Raw genomic sequence first — 20,864 nt, forward strand, 5'->3', positions numbered from 1 at the left:
CCCCTAACCATGCCTACTTTGTGGTAGATGCTTTGGACTACCAAGTTAGGCACCTAACATCCAATTAAATACAATTTATGTCAATTAGGAGATGCTAATTGTCAATTAAGTCAGGCACCTACATCGGCAATGTAGGCACCTAACCTGAAGCAGATTATATAGAATCTGGGGGATCACCTCTAAATTCAGTCCACTATTCTTTCTTTCTCCCTCAGCTCAGTCTGCCATCCCACCATTCTCCTTCTCTCTTTTCAGTTCAACCCACTTATGTAGTAAGGAGAAGGGGGGAACTGCCCCGGGTGTCATCTTGATGGGGGTGCTGGCACCTCTCCACCCCCCCCCAACTCCAAACACCTCTTTAAAATCTTACCTAGCATGAGCAATTTCTCTGGCTAGCTGCTTGAGCTGGCCTGGCTCCCCTTTGAAATCACTTCCCAGTCACGGGGCCAGGAAGTGATGTCAGAGGGAAAACCAATGCCGGTGTGAGCAGCGGAGCGGCGTAGTTGTTCATGCACCCTTCTTTCTTATCGATTGCAGGAACATAAATCAGGTATGCAGACTGATAGGAACCTTTTGTGATTCATTGCAAACAAGCTAGACATGATTTTAATATGCTTAAATGTAGTGCTGGAGAAATCACACAATCGGCAAGAGGAGGTAACTGGAGAAGATTCTTGCGCCAGCCTGTGAGTGCTGCTGGCCCAACGCTCCTCTGCAGCAAGGTATTTATGGTCGCAGTCAGCAGGGATCGGCTGGGAGGGAAGGATGTAGGGTCAGCAGGGGTTCAGTGGTTTAGCTATGTAAGACAGCGAATCAGGTGGGCAATATAGTGAAAAGGAAAGGAAGAAAAAAGGAGAAAATAAAAATGGGCAGCAAATTAAAAAAAGTCTAATTTACAAAATCCATCCTTGCTCACTCCTTAGGTAACACCTCTAGAGTCTATTCAATCTCTAGTTTCTACCCTCACTTTCCCATAACTAAATTTTTCAAGCTCTTGATTTCAAACAATGATTTACACTAAGATCTTACCAACACTCCTATAAAGAATCAGGACTAATGGATATAAAGAAATTATACATTTTAATGTGTGACCTACTAAGCAAAAAGTTACCAAAAGTGGGGTTACCAATAAAAGTTTGAGGGGTACATTTGGGTAATCTTCATTTTTAAAAGTTCGGGTACTATAAAATCTGAAGAAAGGACTGCAATTTATTTATTTTTTTACAATTTGATTGTGCCATTGATATTCTATCTTGTGGTATAAATAAGTCACATACCCTACTTTTTGTACTTGTTTGTCCATTTTATGAGATATACAAATCTTAAAATTATTCTTCATAGATGCTCTGACACATATTAATAAAGATTTTCATTTGAAAATAAAATTAAAGGAGCAACTAGTCCAACTTTCAGTCTGAAGTGTTTAAATAGGAGTTTAAAACTATATCTAACCATTAAATTATCAGAGTTTAAGGTCTTTTTTAGACAATAAGGAGCCAAAGCAGAAAGCTCCTTCAGGAAGCAGCACATGGTTATTGAGACTTCTGCGTACATGTCACTGGGCACACGATACAGAAAGGGATTCAGTATGGGAGTTGGCTTACATGGTAGACACTGGTGCACAGCATATTACAATGAATATCAACTAGGCTATTAGTTATTCTACCCTGATGCAGAGAAGCACTCAGAAAATTATAAAGCAAACACAACTCAAAAATCTTACCACCAGGTCTGAGGAGGCACTGAGAAGCTAGCATCAGGGCAGAAAAACTAATAGTCTCCCTCTAGATCCCTGAACCCCTCCCAAGATGAACCCCTGATTGTTCTTGACCTCTTCTCCCCCCACCCCCTTGCAAAATAAGAAATAGAAGCTCTCGCACGTAATGGACCTCCAAAGATATCCTGGTGTCTAATGGCACTCTTGACACTACAGATATCCCTGGTGTCTAGTAGCATCTGCCCCCACCACTACCACCCCCCAATACACACACACCTAGTATACTTCAAGAAAAGGCAGAAGTGATGTCAGTTCACTCCTGCCTCTGTGCCACCATCTTGGAAAATTATAGTGCCTGCCTCTTTTTTAAGGTATGCTTGGGGGAATGGTCAAGAAGTGCCACTAGATACTAGATATTTGTTTGGAAGATTGGCACAGAGGATCAGGGGGTCATCTCAGGAGAGAGGGGTATGGCCCCTTGGGTGGCAGTTAAAAAGAACAACCTTCTCTTTGGTTTTTGCATGAGCCAATCACTACTCATGCACTAACAGGAAGGGGAACATTTTACAATGAGCTACAGATTACTGTGCACTGGTTTTTTGTTTTTTTTCCCCTATAGCGAATATCTTTTTAACACAGTGATTATTTCTATAACCATTGATTACTGCATCTCATCAGTAAATTTTTGTGGGAAAGAGCTGCCATCAGCAGCTCTAAAAGGTAGTTTTCTGTCCCAAGTGCTCGACTGCTTTCAGGCTAACCTGTTGGCAAGCTGTTGCATGAGCATTCCTAATCAAATTGTCTGGGAACTGACAGATGCATGACTGCACATTTTAACCATACAGGTTTCTGAATCAACCAGCACAAAGTGTTTCCTTTACAACATTGGCAAATTCTGAGTCAATCTGCACTCTAATCTTCAGCTCAGTCAGTAGAGCATAAACTGAGCGACCCCCACGACCACCACTGCCACCACGAGGGGGAGGCCATGGTTGGCGCCGCAAACGGTCAGAAAAACGCGAGCGGTGCCTGTCCTGAAAGGAGACAGATTCAGCGAATTTGACATGCAGGAGGAGAGAGTGAATATCTTGACGAGTTGATGACCGAAGACACTGGATTTGGGGCTTCCGGTTTGCTGACAAGGATCGGATGACATCTGGAGAAGTTTCGCAGCCAAAGCAGTTAAGTCATTTCAAGCTGGACTTCAGTCTTGACTGTTTGTTTTTATTTTTTCACTTTCTTTTTTAGTTTATGATATTTTATTTTTAAACCTCATTCATTGTTTTGCCACTTGGTTTTTGTTTCCTATTTTATTATTTAAATTTCATTTAAATTTCCCAAGAATTCTATAGTTTCAACGGTTCTCCCTTCTGCTTCATTTCCTATCTCCCCTCTTTTTTCAACCTTTCAAAGTCCTTTAGACCATTGTAGTCTTATTAGAATGTTTATTTTCTTATTTTTTCTCATCTATCTCTATTTTATTTTTTCATTACTCTACTAATTGTCATTTTTCTAGGTACTTTAGTTAGATTGTGAGCCTTCGGGACAGTAAGGGAATATCTAAGTACCTATTTTACTTATAATTTTAATGTACCCTATTGTCTATTTTTTCTGTAAACCGCTTAGAATCCTAACGGAGTTTAGCGGTATATAAGAAATAAATTACATTACATTTAGATTTTGCTTACACGTTTTCAAGCGTAGCTTAAGGTGAGTTACGTTCAGGTATACAAGTATGCAAACAGGCTTAACTTACAACTACTCTATACCATAACCTGCTACATATGCACATAAACAAAGAATATTTCAAAACCTCACTGGGGTAATTGTTCAAGTCATTCCAGCTTTTACTATCCAGTTAACTAGCCACATATTACATTTCATACAAATACGGATTTTACAGTCTTTACCCTCATTTGTGGCCATCTAGTTCCCTACCCCTAAATCTGTAACTCTCCAGCTCAAGGCTATATTCAATTTCTTATTCTTTCCTATCATGTAATTACATTCTTTTCTTCATGTATATTATCTTGTTATGTAAACAGCTTTGCTGTGAAGTGAATATATCAAGTTTAATAGACCATAAATACTAAATAGTTACATCTTAAATCAGGTGCTCTTAACCGTTTTTGGTTCCCCCACTCTTTTAATTGATCAATTAAACCCTCACATATCTTTCTACTGACAGCTACTTAAATCATTGTTATCCACCAACAGTGATAACAAGTCACTAAAATTACAGTAATGTACAGTTATGCTACCAAAAACTGTCCTATTGCTGCCTTCAATCTGTCTAGAAATTTTCAATAAATTGCCTCAGATTTCAAGAACTTCTCTACACCCTGTTAGAGAGGAATAGAACAGGCTTTAAACTAAGAAGAAAGGGAACGCCGACAGCCGACCAAGTGTTGACGATTTGGGAAAAGGTATCCTGTGAAGATACTACGAGGGAAAAATGCTGAGAAGAAACAACGGGTAAAACACAGGAGCGGATTGTACCAGAGGAGAGGATAAAAGGATTGTAGCACAGAAGAAGAAAATAAAGATCGAAGCACAGGTAAAGGAAACGAAGACAAAAAATTACCAGGACTTAAATTGCTTATATACTAATGCAAGGAGTCTAAGGAACAAAATGGGGGAACTAGAAGTCTTGGCCAAAACTGAGAACCTAGACATCATTGGGGTCTCCGAAACATGGTGGAATGAAGAAAACAAATGGGACATAGCACTGCCGGGGAACAAACTCTATCGCGAGGACAGGTCAGGGCAGAAAGGAGGAGGAATAGCTCTATACATAAAAGAAAGCATACACTCGACCAGAGTGGACACAGCAGCGACGACCAACAAATTGGAATCGCTATGGGTTAAAATACCGGGAAGGAAAGGGCCCGAGATAAAGATGGGCCTGTACTATCGTCCACCTGGGCAAAACGAAACTACCGATGAAGAAATGGAAGCTGAGATGAAACGGGAATGCAAAAACGGTAACACGATCATTATGGGAGACTTCAACTATCCCTGAATAGAATGGAGTCTTGGAAACTCAAAACGCGCTAGGAAGACCGGATTCCTGGAAGCTTGTATAGCTTCATAGATCAGCTTCATGGATCAGCTTGTCAGAGAACCGACGAAAAGAAATGCCACTCTGGATCTAATCCTTAATGGGCTAAGAGGACCTGCAAAGGACGTGGAAGTAGTGGGACCGTTGGGAAACAGCGATCATAACATGATCAAGTTCAAAGTTGAAGTAGGAATACCAAAAGGAAAGAGAACCACAGCGACAACTTTTAACTTCAAGAAAGGAAACTATGAAGCAATGAGGGTAATGGTAAGGAAGAAACTCAGGAACAACACAAAGAAATGGCAGACTGTAGAGCAAGCCTGGTCTTTATTCAAGGACACGGTAAGCGAGGCGCAAAATCGGTATATCCCCAGATTCAGAAAAGGGTGCAAAAAGAGCCGAACAAAAGACCCGGCGTGCATAACTAAAGAGGTGAAGAAAGCAATAGGGGATAAGAAGAATTCATTCAAGAAATGGAAAAAGGGCAAAACCAAGGAGAACTGGAATGAACACAGGAAGTATCAAAAAGAATGTCACCTCGTGGTTAGAAAAGCAAAAAGAGAATATGAAGAGAGGCTAGCCAGGGAAGCATGAAATTTCAAACCGTTCTTCAGATATGTTAAAGGGAAGCAGCCGGCTAGGGAGGAGGTGGGACCGCTGGATGACGGAGATAGGAAGGGAGTGGTGAAGGAGGAGATAGAAGTGGCGGAAAGACTAAACATGTTCTTTTCGTCAGTATTTACAACACATCCAACATACCAGAACCGGAACAAATCTTCAAAGGAGACCAAGCAGAGAAATTAACATCCATGGAAGCAAGCCTTGAGGACGTACACAGGCAGATAGAAAAATTAAAATCTGACAAATCACCGGGCCCGGACGGAATCCACCCTAGAGTATTGAAAGAACTAAAGGAGGAAATAGCAGAACTACTACAGCAGGTTTGTAATCTATCCCTGAAAACAGGTGTGATCCCGGAGGATTGGAAGATAGCCAATGTTACGCCCATCTTTAAAAAGGGATCGAGAAGTGACCCGGGGAACTACAGACCGGTAAGTCTGACCTAGGTTCCGTGGAAAATGGCGGAAGCGCTGATAAAAGATAGCATCGAAGAGCATCTAGAGAGGCATAAACTTATGAAAACAAGCCAACATGGCTTCTGCAAGGGAAGATCGTGCCTGACAAACTTATTGCACTTCTTCGAAGGAATTAACAAATGGATGGACAAAGGGGACCCCATAGACATTGTATACTTAGACTTCCAAAAAGCCTTTGACAAGGTACCCCATGAACGCCTAGTTCGGAAACTAAAGAACCATGGGGTGGAAGGAGACATACACAGATGGATCAGGAATTGATTGGCGGGCAGAAAGCAAAGGGTAGGAGTGAAGGGCCACTACTCAGACTGGAGGAAGGTCATGAGTGGTGTTCCGCAGGGGTTGGTGCTTGGACCGCTGCTATTCAATGTATTTATAAATTATCTAGAAACGGGGAAGAAGAGCGAAGTAATAAAATTTGCAGATGATACCAAGATATTCAATGGGGCTAGGACTAAAAAGGAATGGGAAGATTTACAAAGGGACCTAAACAAACTAGGGGAGTGGGCAACGAGATGGCAGATGAAATTCAATGTAGAGAAATGCAAAGTCTTACACATAGGAAACAGAAACCCGAGGTACAGCTACACAATGGGAGGGCTGTTATTGAGTGAGAGTTCCCAAGAAGGGACTTGGGGGTAATAGTGGACATGACAATGAAGCCATCATCACAGTGCGCAGCAGCTGCTAAGAAAGCAAATAGAATGCAAGGAATAATCAATAAGGGTATTACAAGCAGAACGAAAGAAGTTATCCTGCCGTTGTATTGGGCGATGGTGCGCCCGCATCTGGAGTACTGCGTCCAATATTGGTCGCCGTACCTAAAGAAGGATATGGTGTTCCTCGAGAGGGTTCAGAAGAGAACAACGCGTTTGATAAAGGTATGGAAAACCTTTCATATGCTGAAAGATTAGAGAGACTGGGGCTTTTTTCGCTGGAGAAGCGGAGATTTAGAGGGGATATGATAGAGACTTATAAGATCACGAAGGGCATAAAGTGGAGAGGGACAGATTCTTCAAACTTTCAACAACTACAAGAACGAGAGGGCATTCCGAAAAATTAAAAGGAGAGATTCAGAACCAATGCTAGGAAGTTCTTCTTCACCCAACGGGTGGTGGACACCTAGAACGCGCTTCCAGAGGGAGTGATAGGACAGGGTACGGTTGAGGCTGAGACACACTACCACTGATCTGAGATGGCGTGTCATTAAAAAAGTGACAGGGTGGGATGGAGGGGGCGATCTGGTTAAGCTTAATGAGAGTGAACAAAGATTCATTTTTTCGCTGGACACTGTTGAGCCTCGCGGGCTGAACAGCGAAATTGAGTGGGGATCGTTGAGGTAATTTTAGTTGGGACCAATGAGCTGCAGGGGGCGGACACATTGTGGTTAGAGAGGGAGGATTTAAACTTCAAGCAAAGGACGCCGCCGCCATCTTTTCTCACAAGTAAATAGGAGTCGGATGACAGCGGCAGCCTTGGTGAACACATTATTTAATATTCAAGACTAATTTCGAACTAAATTTGGATAGGAGAGGGGCAGGACACAATTGTATGTGACAGTTTCTGCTCTATATTTTACAGGGAGACCCTTGATAAAACACTCGGTTGTGTGAAACATGTCTGGTCTGACTCCCCAGGTTTTGGCTGAGATAAGTACCATTTACTTTTTAAAGCATATATTACGACACTGAAGAAGCAAACTGTTTTTGAAATATTGATTTCTTAAAAGTATTTATTAGGAGCAACACGTATAGAAAATTAAAGATAAAAAGATAAATTAAAGATAAAAAGGAGAGAATAATATTCAAAAATTGACAGCCAATGATGAAGCACCACAATATGCTTCCCGCTGTATAAAATATTATATGCGGTGGAGTGGTGGGGCTGAGGCGTCTTTATGAAATTTTATAGAATACTGACAGGACATCAAGGTACAGTGTCTAGTCCAGGCTAGACTATGTGGCATGTAGCAGAGCAGTCCGAAAGTCGGATGGGACTTTCAAAATAAACATGACAGTAAAAGCAGTACCAAGAAAAAGGTGAACCTTTGTGCGCGCTAGAGAAAAGAGCAAATAGAGTCATATGCTGAACTCAGATCTATGTAAAATAAAAACAAAGAAAAAAAATGCATAAACTCTAGCTCTGATTAGTATCATTCTGTCCTTTCTTCCATGAACCTTAAACACTTACAAAAACCAGATTTGAAAAAATAAAGCACCATTCTGCATAACACTGTTTGAATATTGTTCAGAAACCACCAAAGCCAATACAGGCTGAGAACGGAGCTGTCCCAAAGATCGCACATTATTTATCCCCATCCTTTTTAAATTTTATCTCAAAACTGCAAAACAAATTTCCAATTTTCTAGACATTTGACTTTTTGAAAGCTTTTTATCAACAAGTGTATGCATATCAAAGCATTTCAAAGGCATTACCTGTAAGAACAAATATAGCAACATGAACTTTCATAAGATAACCAAAAAAATGAAAAGAAAAGAAAGTGCAATTCAAGTGACAGTTTGGCCAAATTCAACAGCTGTGCATAAAAACACAGAACTGTAAGGAAGCCTTGAAACCAGATCCTACACAAGCAGTTTACCTTCCTTGCCAGCCAAACCACACACTCACTCCTTCAAACAATCTTAATTAAACAAGCCCAGTTTTATGATCGTTAAACTCATACAGAGCTGCCTGTTTCAGACCCATTACAGCTGAACAGTGAGCAGATGAAAATGAAGTAACACTTTCCAGTTCCAAAAAGCGACAACCCCTCCGATGACCCATCCAATCCTCATTCCATCCCCTCCCTGTGATGCTTCCACCTCTCTTCTGATACCACCCCCAGCCCCAATGTTAATGTTTCTACTCTTCCCCATCTCCACTCAGTACCCCTCCCCAGTTCACCCATAACCACTCAATCCTGACTCTTCTCTTTTTGTTCACCACAAATGTAGCACATTTTGGGAACTATGCATTACACCAGTGTGTCTCAAACTGTGTGCCATGGCTCAGTAGTGTGCCCCAAAGAGATTCTAATCTAATCTATTCCTTAGGTTTGTATACCGCATCATCTCCACGTTCGTAGAGCTCGACGCGGTTTACAGTAGGAGAAATAGGAATGAACTACAACAGAGGGTTAGAGGTGTGAAGAAAATTTAGAGGACTTGGGATGCCAAGATATAAGAGTTTCCTCGATTCCTAAGTTGGAGGGAGACTTACATTTTTTGAGAAAAGCCAGGTTTTCAGATATTTGCGGAAAACTTGGAGAGAGCTCAAGTTCCGAAGAGGGGAGGTAAGGTTGTTCCAGAGCTCAGTGATTTTGAAGTGGAGGGAGGTCCCTAGCTTTCCTGTGTGGGAAATGCCTTTTAGCGAGGGGAAGGATAGTTTTAATTTGTGGGAGGATCCGGTGGTATTAGGGTAGATTCTGGATGTGCCACAAGAGATTCATGAATTTTATTTTATTTTAAAAAATTCCATTCATAAGTATACACTAAAATAAATTATGTACGTCGTGTACGCAAGAGTCTGTCAATGTTATAAGCGCCTGTATGCGTAAGGATACAACCACCCAGACATGCATCATTCTTTGATGTGATTAGTCCTTGAGAGTAATTTTAGTTTTAATTGTATGTGCAGTAGTTACTCTAACTTGAGCAACAAAGCAATCAAGACTTTGTTACTGTTTGGATCTTCTTATCTTTGCGAACTTGTGGCTCCTTTCACAAAGGTGCGCTAGCGTTTTTAGTGTGTGCACAAGATTAGCGCGCACTAGCCAAAAAACTACCACCTGCTTAAAAGGAGGCGGTAGCGGCAAGCGTGCGCTTAAACCACTAGCACACCTTTGTAAAAGGAGCCCTTGGATTTTCAGCTCCGACAGAAATTATGGGCTCCTTATATGAAGCCGTGTTAGCGGTTTAACGCGCATAATAGCGCGCGCTAATTTGCCAGCCGCGCTAGCCGCTACTGCCTCCTCTTGAGCAGGCGGTAGTTTTTCGGCTAGCGCAGGGGTTAGCGTGCGCTAAAAAGGTGTGTGCGATAAAGCCGCTAACGCGGTTTCGTAAAAGTAGCCCCAAATTTTAAAAAAAGAGAACGACTGTAGATGGTGGATTATGAAATGTGTGTTTGCTTGTTGATAATCAAGCCACATTTTGGGTTAATTTGCACTCAAAAACACAGACATCCATCGCATTGATTAGCAATTCAACTCACTCTACTTTAGTTTCACTGTAGTTATAATTACCCGTACATAGCTTAAAGACCTTTAAATTTAAAAAACTCTCAAATTTACCAGAAGAAGTGATAAGCAGGAGCACGCTACAGGGCTTCAAAGAAGGTTTGGATAGGTACCTAGAGGACAAAGGGATTGAGGGGTACAGATAGGAGTAGAGGTAGGTTATAAGGATAGGATTAGAGGTAAATTACAAAATTAGTCTGGGACCACTGTTCAGGCGATAGGCCTGATGGGCCGCCGCGTGGGCGGACCGCTGGGCAGGATGGACCTCTGGTCTGTCCCAGCGGAGGCACCTTCTTATGTTGGTTTTGCAATTTTATAATTTCAATTATAATGTGCTGCGAAAAACATTTGCTCCGTTGAGTGTGCTGGAGCTAAAAAAAAGTTTGAGAGACACTGCATAACAGGAAGAGTTACTATAGGAAAGGAAATCATCATTACAGAACCAGAAAAGCATTAACCAGAGGAAAGGTAAGAGGTTACCCTACTTTTTTTATTATATTTTTTATTTGTTACCCTCTTGAATTTTCCCTTAATGTCTTTTCTTTACTTTAATGAATTGTATTTCATCCCTCCTCACCTAATGTTAAGAATATGTTAAATTGAGTGTAATTTAGTCCTTTTTAAGTATTTTATGTATTGTATTGTCACCTAACAAATGTAAATTTTAATATGTACATCGCTTAGAAGTCTGATTAAGCGATTAATCAAGAAACCTAATAAACTTGAAACAGGTAAGGGCAGAAGCATAGCCAGGTTTTGATGTCAGGAGGAGTAGATGTTTTGTAAAGTAAGTGTTGGTGTAAAGCTGAAGGGTTGATCTGCATATGTGCCATTTTATTCAAAATCCATTTGGGGGGAATAGCCGCTCCCCCTGCATCCCACCTAGCTACACCTCTTGGAGAAGGTGGAAATGAGGGCAAGCAGGAGCATTACCATAACCAATTGGAAAGATAGCGATAATAAGTATTAATCCTGGAGGCACCAGGATGAAAGCTGGCACAGGGAAGGGAGAAGAAAGATAAGGAATACTTCCTCCAGAAGCATAAAATTATGCAACACCCACAATCAATATGTTTATCACTCCCAGTGGGGAGAGATAGATAAATATATATATCTTGTCTCCCTTCTTAGAAATGGGGCTCCTATTTACTCCCAAAAGTACTCAAACACCAAACTGCAGGGCTTCCCACACTGTGGGTCAGGACCTAAATGGGGTCACAACCTGGCTGGGATCTCCATTGATACATCAGTATTCTGTACCTATGGGGTAGGAGGGGAGGTTCCACACAATTTTATTTGGTCACAATGGGGTCTTGACCACAAAAACTTTGATAAGCACTACCATAATGTTTCAATAGTATGGGGGGAAAATCAAATGTTAACTGCAGCCTGAGCTATACTCTTTAGTTTCAAGCACAGCATCTAGATTTCCGAAATATTTCAGGAACAGGTAGCACATATACACAAGAAGTTACTATTTTATTACTCAAAATGCAACCTAAAACCTGCCAGAACTACTAGAGGGACCCACACCAGTTTCAAGGTCCCATCTACAATTTTTGCATCTTTCCCAAAGTCAGCATCAGTAATTCTTCATCATGAGCTGGCATCCAGGTTCAAGAAACACTGCTGAACAAAACATCCTCAAATAAGAACCTTGGTTCCATTCCAGCCTGTTGGCACGGGGGAGGGGGAAGGGGGTTTCCTCCACTTTTTTTTAGTTGGAAATGAAAACGATCTCCTTTATTCACTCTCTCTCTCTTCTAAGAGAAAGGATACCCAAATCAAATCCTTTAACAAAATGCCAAACCAAGCAAACAACTAAAACGAGGGAAACTACTGAAAAAATTACCTAGAGGTGCTTTTAGGTCTGTTTTCAGTGTTTCAGCACACATGCATTGAGCTCAAGTAATAATTAAAATGCTCACCCAAAATGGTTTCTAACATTAAACCCAAGAGGCATTCTGCTTCATATTAAGCAGTATATTCAATTTAGCGTGGAAATAAATGTCAGTCCGTTAGCATCCAATAAAGCACAAATCTTAAACATTATAAATAATATGTGCTTTTTGCTGCAATAAGGCAATTTTAAATTAAGGGAAATCAAAACAAAACATATCCAGGTTTTAAAAAGCACTTCAAAATCTCCCGCCGGTAAACGAAATTAAACCCGTTTTCTTTTAATCCTACCTGCGGTGACTTCAAACTCCTCAGTTCCATTGAGCTGATACAAGGACCAGGCAACTTCATCTCCATGGCAGCCAACTACTCAAAACAGCGGCGAGCAGCAAGAAAGGAGTAAACATAGACGTACATAAAATTAACAAGATTACGTTATGCAAAACAAGCGGCACCATGAAAGAAAGAGGCCATGCACGCAGCAGGAAAGAGGGTGCACATACCGTGCTTGTGGGACATGTGTGCACTAGCAACAGGAGCGCTTCCAATGGCCGGGATGCCGGACGCGGAGCTGCGGGGAAGCCTCCAGGCTCGGCTGACATCGCACACTGGCGACTCGCGGGGGCAACGGGGTGGGGCTGGTGCCAGCGCGGTCCCGCCCCCCGCTGTCAGCGCGCGTTCCCCTCCAGGCCACAGTGCCAGCGCTCTTCCAACCCTCTGACCCGCGAGGCGAGCGGAGGGCAGTGGTGCGTGGGAAGAATAATGGAGCGCGCGGAGGGCATCAAGGAGCCTACACGGTCGACAACAGGTGTACCGAAGGGAGCGCGCGCGCGAGTCGCAGGCGCTACCCACAACTGCCAGCTAAGGAAGACCGAGCCTCCCTCCGCCCTCCTGGTGGCGCGAGCGAGCGCAGTCACAGCAGAAGTTGCGGGAGGAGGGGTGTGTGAACGTGTAAGCGGCCGTGCGCTCCAAGGAAGATTGGCCAGTTAAAAAAAAAAAAAAAAAAAAATTGCAGCGCTCTATCGGTCGTACATAAATCTCGCATGAAAAGCCTGATATACCAATACTACTGCTTATCAGAGTACCTTCTATAGCGGTTAAAAGCAAGATTTAGGCCTTCTTTTATAAAGCCGCGGTAGATATTTCTACCGCGGCCTGGGGTGGGGGGCTAAATGTTCTGATGCTGTTCTGAAGCTTATAGGAATTCTATGAGTGTTAGAGCATTTATCACTCTGGGCTGGTAGAAACCTCTAACGCGACTTAGTAAAAAAGGTGTGTGTGAATAAGATGCCTTTTACCCCCCACCCTGATACAGGGGTAGGGTGGTAAATATGCTCCTTTTTAACACAACACAACCCTCTTCCCCACCACCACCACTGATACAGGGGAGGAGAACCTTAGTGAATCAGGTACTATACAGTATTCGCGGTTCAGTTCGCAGCCCCAGTCATTCGCGGGGTTTTTCCCTCCTCAAATATTACCCCACACACTTCTCTCCCTTGCTGAGAATACCCAGCACTTCGTGCAGCTGCTTTCTCCGAGCACAACTTCATAGCTCGCACTCGCCACTGCAAGTCACTAGGGAAAGCCACTCTGCAAGGGTGAAATACAGAATAAAGCTTGACGGCTACACACCAGGGTGCTGCAAAGAACGCCAGGAAAAAAACAGAAGCGCAAGTAGACCAGCGGGGCATTGGTGCAATGCCGGAGCAACCAAGGAGGAGCGAATCACCGAAGTCGGGCAACCTGCACAGCACGAAGATACAGAGAAAGCTGGCCCTCTCCTGCCTCCCCTAAACCGCATCCAATTATCGCAGTATTTTGAAATTCTCGGGTGCTCTTGAAATGGAACCCCCACGAATTTCAGGGAACTACTGTATTCAGTTTAGGGAGGTGTATTGATTAAGGGTGCCTTTTACCAGTGGCATAATGAGAGGTGCCCGGGGCAGTGGCACACGCCCCTTCCCTTCCTCCGTACCTCTTTTAACACTCCGGACACGAGTAGCTATCCCAGCCTGCTGCTCGCACCAGCAATAGCTCTTCCTAGGCGCAGGCCCATGAAGTGAGGCCAGAGGAAGATCAGACGCTGGTGCAAGCAGCAGTTGGGATTGCTGCTTGCTCCGGGAACGTTAAAAGAGGTATGGGGAAAGGGAAGGATGAGCACACGGTAGTGGGGCGGAGAAGGAGCGGGAGGGAGAGAGGAGGATGGGTGCCGGTGCCCAGACAGACCCTCCCTCCCCCCTTTACTAAGCCACTGCCTTTTACTAAGCTGCAGCAGAAAGTGGCCTTAGCATGCTCTTATGCCAGGGACGGAGCCAGACACCATCAGGTGGCCAGATCTCTCACTCTCCCACCTGGGCAGTGATCGAGTTCCCACCCTTGACACTTCAGTATCTAAGGCTGCCCCCCTCCCCTTCAAGCCTGCCACTGCATATCTTTTAGAGAGCCAATCTTCACCACCAGCGTGACTGATATTGCTCACGCAGACCCCACAGCCTTCCTTCTGTTGCAGCTTCCTGTTCTTCAGAGTATGTTAGAAGGAAGGCTGTAGGGCTGGCACAAGCAGTGTGTATGTTTATGTTTTATTAACATTTCATATACTGCTTAAGCATATTACATATATCAGTCATGCTGCTTGCTGCCAGCTCTAAATGGTACACAGCAGGAGAGATTTGGGGAGTCTTTAGCTAGTGGGGCATAGGGATCTCCACCAGCTACACATAGATGTGCTGTTACTGGGTGGGCCTCAGCCCACCTCTGGCTATGCTACTGCCTTATGCTAATTCTTTCCACACACTAAGGCCATTTTTACTGCAGTAGTAAAATAGCCATTTTTATATTTATTATTATTTTTTTTTTAAATTAATAGTCAAGCACTAATATTACCATAAAAAAATTAATGTGAGCACTTATCACCATCCATTTTGCAGATGGTAAGAGCTCAAGTAGTATTCCTGCACTAATTTGGCAGTTTTTACAGGACCCTGGGCACTTTCCATGATATCAAATTCGACAGAAAAAGAGGAGTCTTCCTTTGCTCAGCAAGAAGCAAAACAAGTATATTTGCCAACAAAAGAATTTCAAGAGATTACTCAAAAGGCATCTGTTTTGTCAGATGAAATACAGGGTCTGAGATTGAATGAATGAGGAAGAGTAGAGCACTGATGTATTTTTATTGTCTGGATTGTTTTTCCTGTTTTGTAGGTATGTTTGTCGTTGATTCGACTTGTCTGTCCTATGTATTTTTATATTTTTGTATATGAGTGTGTAACTCGCCCTGGATAAGAGCAGGGTATAAATAAATAAAACAAACAAACAAAAGAAAGGCAAAGCCGATGTCACAATACAACACAAGGGATTTTATTGAAAGTTCCTATGGGAAGTCCCAACTAGGATCCTGGTTTCTGCAGACCACGCCTTCCTCAGGGGACATACCAAACTGATAACAGGATATTACAGTGGTATCTCTATTTCAGGTAGTCTTGAAAAAGACCTTTAGGAATGTACTGAAAGAAGTACTGACAGCCAAACTTCTAAAGAAACTTGTCAAAGAACTCACAGTGGAACTGATAGTGTGTAGTACTTTCCTTTTACGTCCCATGGTATGCCATTTAATGCTGTATTGGTACCCAATGCAGCTTTGTAAAAGGGCCTCTAAATGAAGCTACTGCTAAGTTGGGGGAGAGAACAATAACCCCCCTCCTTTTTTAAAGCATTTTAGCACAGGCTGGATTGGTAAATGCCCCAAAGCCTTTAGTGAATTAAAGGGCTTCGGGGCTTTTCCTGTGCAGTAGAGGTTTGCATGGGAATGGGGATCGCGGGAATCCCGTAGGTCTCAAGGGGGTCCCGCTGGAATCCCCCCTAACCCACGGGGACCCCCCTCTGGCCCACGGGACTCCCACGGGGATGGAAGGCTTTGGAAGCAGGGTTCGTCCATATAATATAATGGACACGTCAGCCTTAGTAAAAGAGGGGGGTTGTAAGTTAATTACCTGAACAGAAAACAAAAAAAAGAGTTCCACCAAAGAGATTCCACAAGGAAAACAACAGTGCAAACACATAAGAAACTGTGGAATTAATGATCCTGTCAGAAGTAATTGCTGCTTTTTATGGGGATGGGTGGGTACGGAAAGGATCCTAACGGGGATGGGTGGGGACGGAGAGGATCCTGGCGGGGATGGGTGGATTTCTGTCCCTGTCCAACTCTCTACTGTGCAGCACTCGCTAGCGCCACTTTGTAAAATGGAGCCTAAATCAGGCATGTATATGAGATTTGACAATTAAGTTTGTGAACTTGCCTCTGTGCTTACTTTGGCTGCACTGTACAAACAACTCGGTAAGGTATCATAACTTTGATATATCAGTGTCTCACAGCTGTGTTCCTGTCGATGTGTGGCAGTGTCTTGCTAGTGGGGTTCATTATTGTTATTGCAACAATGTTGGAGCTTGAATAAGAATAATGAACAGGCATTAAGTTTCTTGTTAAACTTGGCAAGAGTGGAAGTGAAATCAGGGACATGTTAGTCCAAGTTTATGGGGATAATGCCATGAAGAAAATGGCAGTGTACAAATGAATTAAACATTTTTCTGAGGGGAGAGAATGTGTCACTGATGAAGAAACGTCAGAGCAGCCAGTAATGAGCAGAACTTACAAAAACATTGAAAAAATTCATCAAATTATGCATCAAAATCATTGGCTGACTGTGAGAAGCATAGCAGACCAAGTAAGCATCAGTAGAGAAACAGGAAAATCATAAGACCTTGGCATGAGAAAGGTTTATGCAAAAATGGTTCCCAAGGAGCTCATTGATGAATAAAAGAAAAGGAGAGTTGAAGTTTGCCAAAACCTTTTGAAGAGGCAAGACGATATTGTGGGCCGTGTTATCAAATGGTGATAAAACATGGGTGTACCAATATGAACCTGAAACAAAGCGTCAAAGTGCACAATGGAAGTCAGCCAATTAGTTAATTTTAAGACTAAGCTTAAAAGTTTCTTATTCAATGATGCTTTTAATTAATATTCAATGATGTTTTTAGTTGATATACAACTTTATAATCTTTCTTATCTTTTACATTTTTAATTATGTTTTTATTCCCTCCCTATTGTTGTAATCCTGAAATATAAAATTTGATACATAATGTAACCCTTTAAATATCGTTTTCCTAATGTTTCATGATTGTAAGTTTTTGTAATTATGTAATTTTATTTGTCTATGTAATAACTACCCCAAGTTTTTATTTATTCATTATTGATTGTATATCGCCTAGAATGTAGAATAGGCGATTAATCAAATTGCATAATAAACTTGATAAACTTGATAATTCTCCACAACCAAAACAAGTTCCACCAGTCCAAAGAGTCAAAACGATGTTAACCTTTTTTTGATTTCAGAGCAGTGGCGTACCTAGCATATGTGACACCCAGGGCCCATCATTTTTTTGACCCCCCCCCCATCTGTGCAAAAAACATGATTTTTAGTAACAAGCCACATGTCACACATGAGTACCTAGGAAAAGGCAGCATCTTACATACTGCAGTGAGCAGTACAACATCAATACACTCATTGTAAAACTAAACAAGCCAGACTAGTACAGATCAATCCTGCAGTCAAGCCTAACAAACAAACCATGTCTTTCGAACACAGAAAACGCCTTCGCCTAGTATGGAATATGTAATCACAAACTAACCCCTCCCTCTTTTACAAAACTGTAGTGTGGATTTTAGCCATGGTGGTAACAGCTCTGACGCTCATATAATTCTGAGCATCAGAGCTGCTACCACCACGGCTGGCGCTAAAAAACGCTCCACAGTTTTGTAAAAGGGGGGGATAAAATAGAAATACATAGACAAAGGTTAAATTGAACCAGTAAGAAGCTGGACTCTGTATACAGAGCACCACAAAAACAGTGACACATGTCTCCTAAAGCAATAAATAAATAGAAAATTTTTTCCTACCTTTGTCTTCTGTGGTTTCTGCTTTCCTCATCTTCTTGTAACTCCCTTCCTTCCATCAACTGTCTGCTGTCTCTCTTCCCCTATATGGCATCTTCTCTCCTTCAATGCCCCTTCCAGAAACTGTATGCCTCCCCCTTCCATCTCTCCTTTCACCCCCATTGGTCTGGCATCTCTCTCCTCTCCTTCCCTCTCCCATACCTTTCCTCTGCAATCCCTTTCCCTTTTTTCCCTCATTTTCCTTTTCAATTTATTTTCTGCATCTGTCTAGATTACGTTCTTACTACCCTCTCATCAATGTCCTTTTTTACTGTCTACCTAAAGCTTGCCACCTCTTTCCCTCATCCCACCAGTGTTTCCCTAACTCAATCCTTTTCTTCCCATCATGTGCCCTCCTTTTATTTATCCCCTCCTTCCATCATGTACCCTCTTTCTCCAACCCTTCCGTCTAGTAGCTTCTCCTCCCCCCCTCTTTCCTCCCATTTCCTTCCTGCATTTTCTCCCTTATCTCTCCCATCTGCACTTCCCTCCAGCATAGGCTCCCCACTACCATCCAATGTCTGCCCTTTCTCTCGCCATCCACCCCTCTTCAATCAGCATCTGCCCCCTTTCTTTCCCTCCAATATCCTTCCCCCCTTATGTCTCTCCCCTTTCTCTGTACATCAATTCTATCAGCACCACCCTTACATACTACCCTGCCCCCTTTCTTTCCCTCCACCACTCTTCCGTTCCAGCAATCCTGCTCCTTTCTCTCCCTTCATGCAGCAAGGTCCCACGATGACTGTAGCCGCCGGCTGCCAGTCCACCCCACTCCGACGTACTTGCTCTGGAGAGGACTCAGCAGCCGCATGCTGGAAGGTCCCGCGATGACTCGTCTGCTGGCTCTGCTCCGGTAGACGCAGGGAGTGGTGGCAAAGTCTCGCAATGACTGCGTCTGCCAGGTCCACCCCCTCCGACGTAACTTACTTCTTCCGGAGCAGAGCCGGCAGACAAGTCATCGCGGGACCTTCCTGCATGCGGCTGCTGAGTCTGCTCCAGAGCAAGTATGTCGGAGTGGGGTGGACTGGCAGCCGGCAGCTACAGTCATCATGGGACCTTGCTGCATGAAGGGAGAGAAAGGAGCAGGATTGCTGGAATGGAAGAGTGGGGGAGGGAAAGAAAGGGGGCAGGGTGGTTTGGAAGGGTGGTGCTGATAGAATTGATGTACAGAGAAAGGGGAGAGACATAAGGGGGGAAGGATATTGGAGGGAAAGAAAGGTGGCAGATACTGATTGAAGAGGGGTGAATGGCGAGAGAAAAGGCAGACATTGGATGGTAGTGGGGAGCCTATTTTGGATGGAAGTGCAGATGGGAGAGAAAAAGAACTAGAAAAAGCTTCTCTCCTAATGACAGTGTACGAGATGCAAAAAAAGTCACTGAGATAATCACGTTGGGACCCCTAAAGAATTGTCTTAAAGATAAGTGTTCATCGAATTTGATTATCTCAGTGACTTTTTTGCATCTCGTACACTGTCATTAGGAGAGAAGCTTTTTCTAGTTCTAAATGGATCAACATGTCTTTAACATCAGAGAGTGTTCAATGTTACAAGAAGTTGCAATGACTGTAAGGTGAACTCTTTGTGCAGGGTAACTCTCATCAGTTTATCTTGTGGAGTTCCATATCTCTGAGCACTTAAACTATTTTTGATCACTCTCTGTAGGCAGTATTTCCAATAAGAAGTCAGTTTCTGTTTTTTTTGTGATATACGGTTTTCTGACTTTCTTTGATACATTATCCCTGACTTTACCAAAGGAAACGAATTTGTTCTTTAATAATTTGGCTTGTTCAGTTTTCTTGATAGTAGAGGGGATATATGTGAAGGGGAGGGGAGACAGGGGTTTTGTTGGTCCTTGCTCTGTATATTTATATTTATAAAATGACAATTGTACAGAATATTGTTTCTTTTTATACTTTAATAAAATATGTTCAATATAAAATCATAACCGAGACTTGTGCGGATGGGATCAGATGGTTTGCGGAGACGGGGCGGAAATGTGTTTTTTAAATTTCAGTCTTAGTAGTTTGCCGGTCCACAAAATAATTATTTTATTTTTGCCGGTCCACGTGTGTAAAAAAGGTTGAAAAACACTGCTTTAGAGCAGAGTCATCAGCTGCGCTGAGGTACAGGAAGGTCCCCCGATGACTCGTCTGCCGGCTTTGCTCCGGAAGAAGTAAGTTATGTCAGAGGGGGTAGACCCGGCAGACGCAGTCATCGCGGGTCCTTGCTGCAACTCCCTGCGTCTGCCAGGTCAACCCCCTCCGACATAACTTACTTCTTCCGGAGCAAAGCCTGGATTCATCGCGGGACTTTCCAGCATGTGGCTGCTGACTCTGCTCCAGAGCTAGTACGTCGGAGTGGGGTGGACCGGCAGCTACAGTCATCGCGAGAAAGGAGCAGGACTGCTGGAATGAAAGAGTGGTGCAGGGAGAGAAAGGGAGCAGGGTGGTATGGAAGGGTGGTGCTGATGGAATTGATGTACAGGGAAAGGGGAAAGGATACTGGATGGAATTGGATCGGAGGGAAAGAAAGGGGGCAGATGCTGATTGAAGAGGAGTGGATGGAGAGAGAAAGGGCAGACATTGGATGGTAGTGTGGTGGGTAGAAGGGGAGCCTATGCTGGATGGAAGTGCAGATGGGAGAGATAAGGGAGCAAATGCAGGAAGGAAATGGGAGGAAAGAAAGAGGGGAGCAGACGATGGAAGTGGACAGAGAGAGGAGAAGGTACTAGATGGAAGGGGTAGAGAAAAAGAGCACATGATGGAAGGAGGGGATAAATAAAAGGAGGGCACATGATGGGGGGGGAAGGACTGAGTTAGGGAAATACTGGAGGGGGTGAGGGAAAGAGGTGGTGAGCTGTAGGTA

The 20,864-nt window shown here is 43.1% G+C and overlaps 1 protein-coding gene across 5 annotated transcripts in view; it reads right to left on the reverse strand.

Annotated features, from left to right (window-relative positions):
• PPP2R2C (protein phosphatase 2 regulatory subunit Bgamma) overlaps positions 1-20,864 on the reverse strand; it is a 427,959-nt gene that overhangs the window by 402,606 nt on the left and 4,489 nt on the right. The window contains exons 1-2 of one of the 5 annotated variants that reach the window (XM_033949749.1): positions 12,512-12,885; positions 12,300-12,374 (exon numbers count right to left, since the gene is read on the reverse strand). The exons of 1 other annotated variant lie outside the window; for it this stretch is intronic. In XM_033949749.1, the coding sequence (XP_033805640.1) occupies positions 12,300-12,374; positions 12,512-12,527 (91 nt within the window). In that variant the 5' untranslated portion in view covers positions 12,528-12,885. Of the gene's footprint in view, positions 1-12,299; positions 12,375-12,511; positions 12,886-20,864 lie in introns of those variants that run through there. 3 more of the 5 variants (XM_033949766.1, XM_033949721.1, XM_033949791.1) reach the window with 3 other exon arrangements.

The sequence above is a fragment of the Geotrypetes seraphini genome, chromosome 1 (genome assembly GCF_902459505.1).
Source record: "Geotrypetes seraphini chromosome 1, aGeoSer1.1, whole genome shotgun sequence".
Classification (NCBI taxonomy): Eukaryota; Metazoa; Chordata; class Amphibia; order Gymnophiona; family Dermophiidae; genus Geotrypetes; species Geotrypetes seraphini.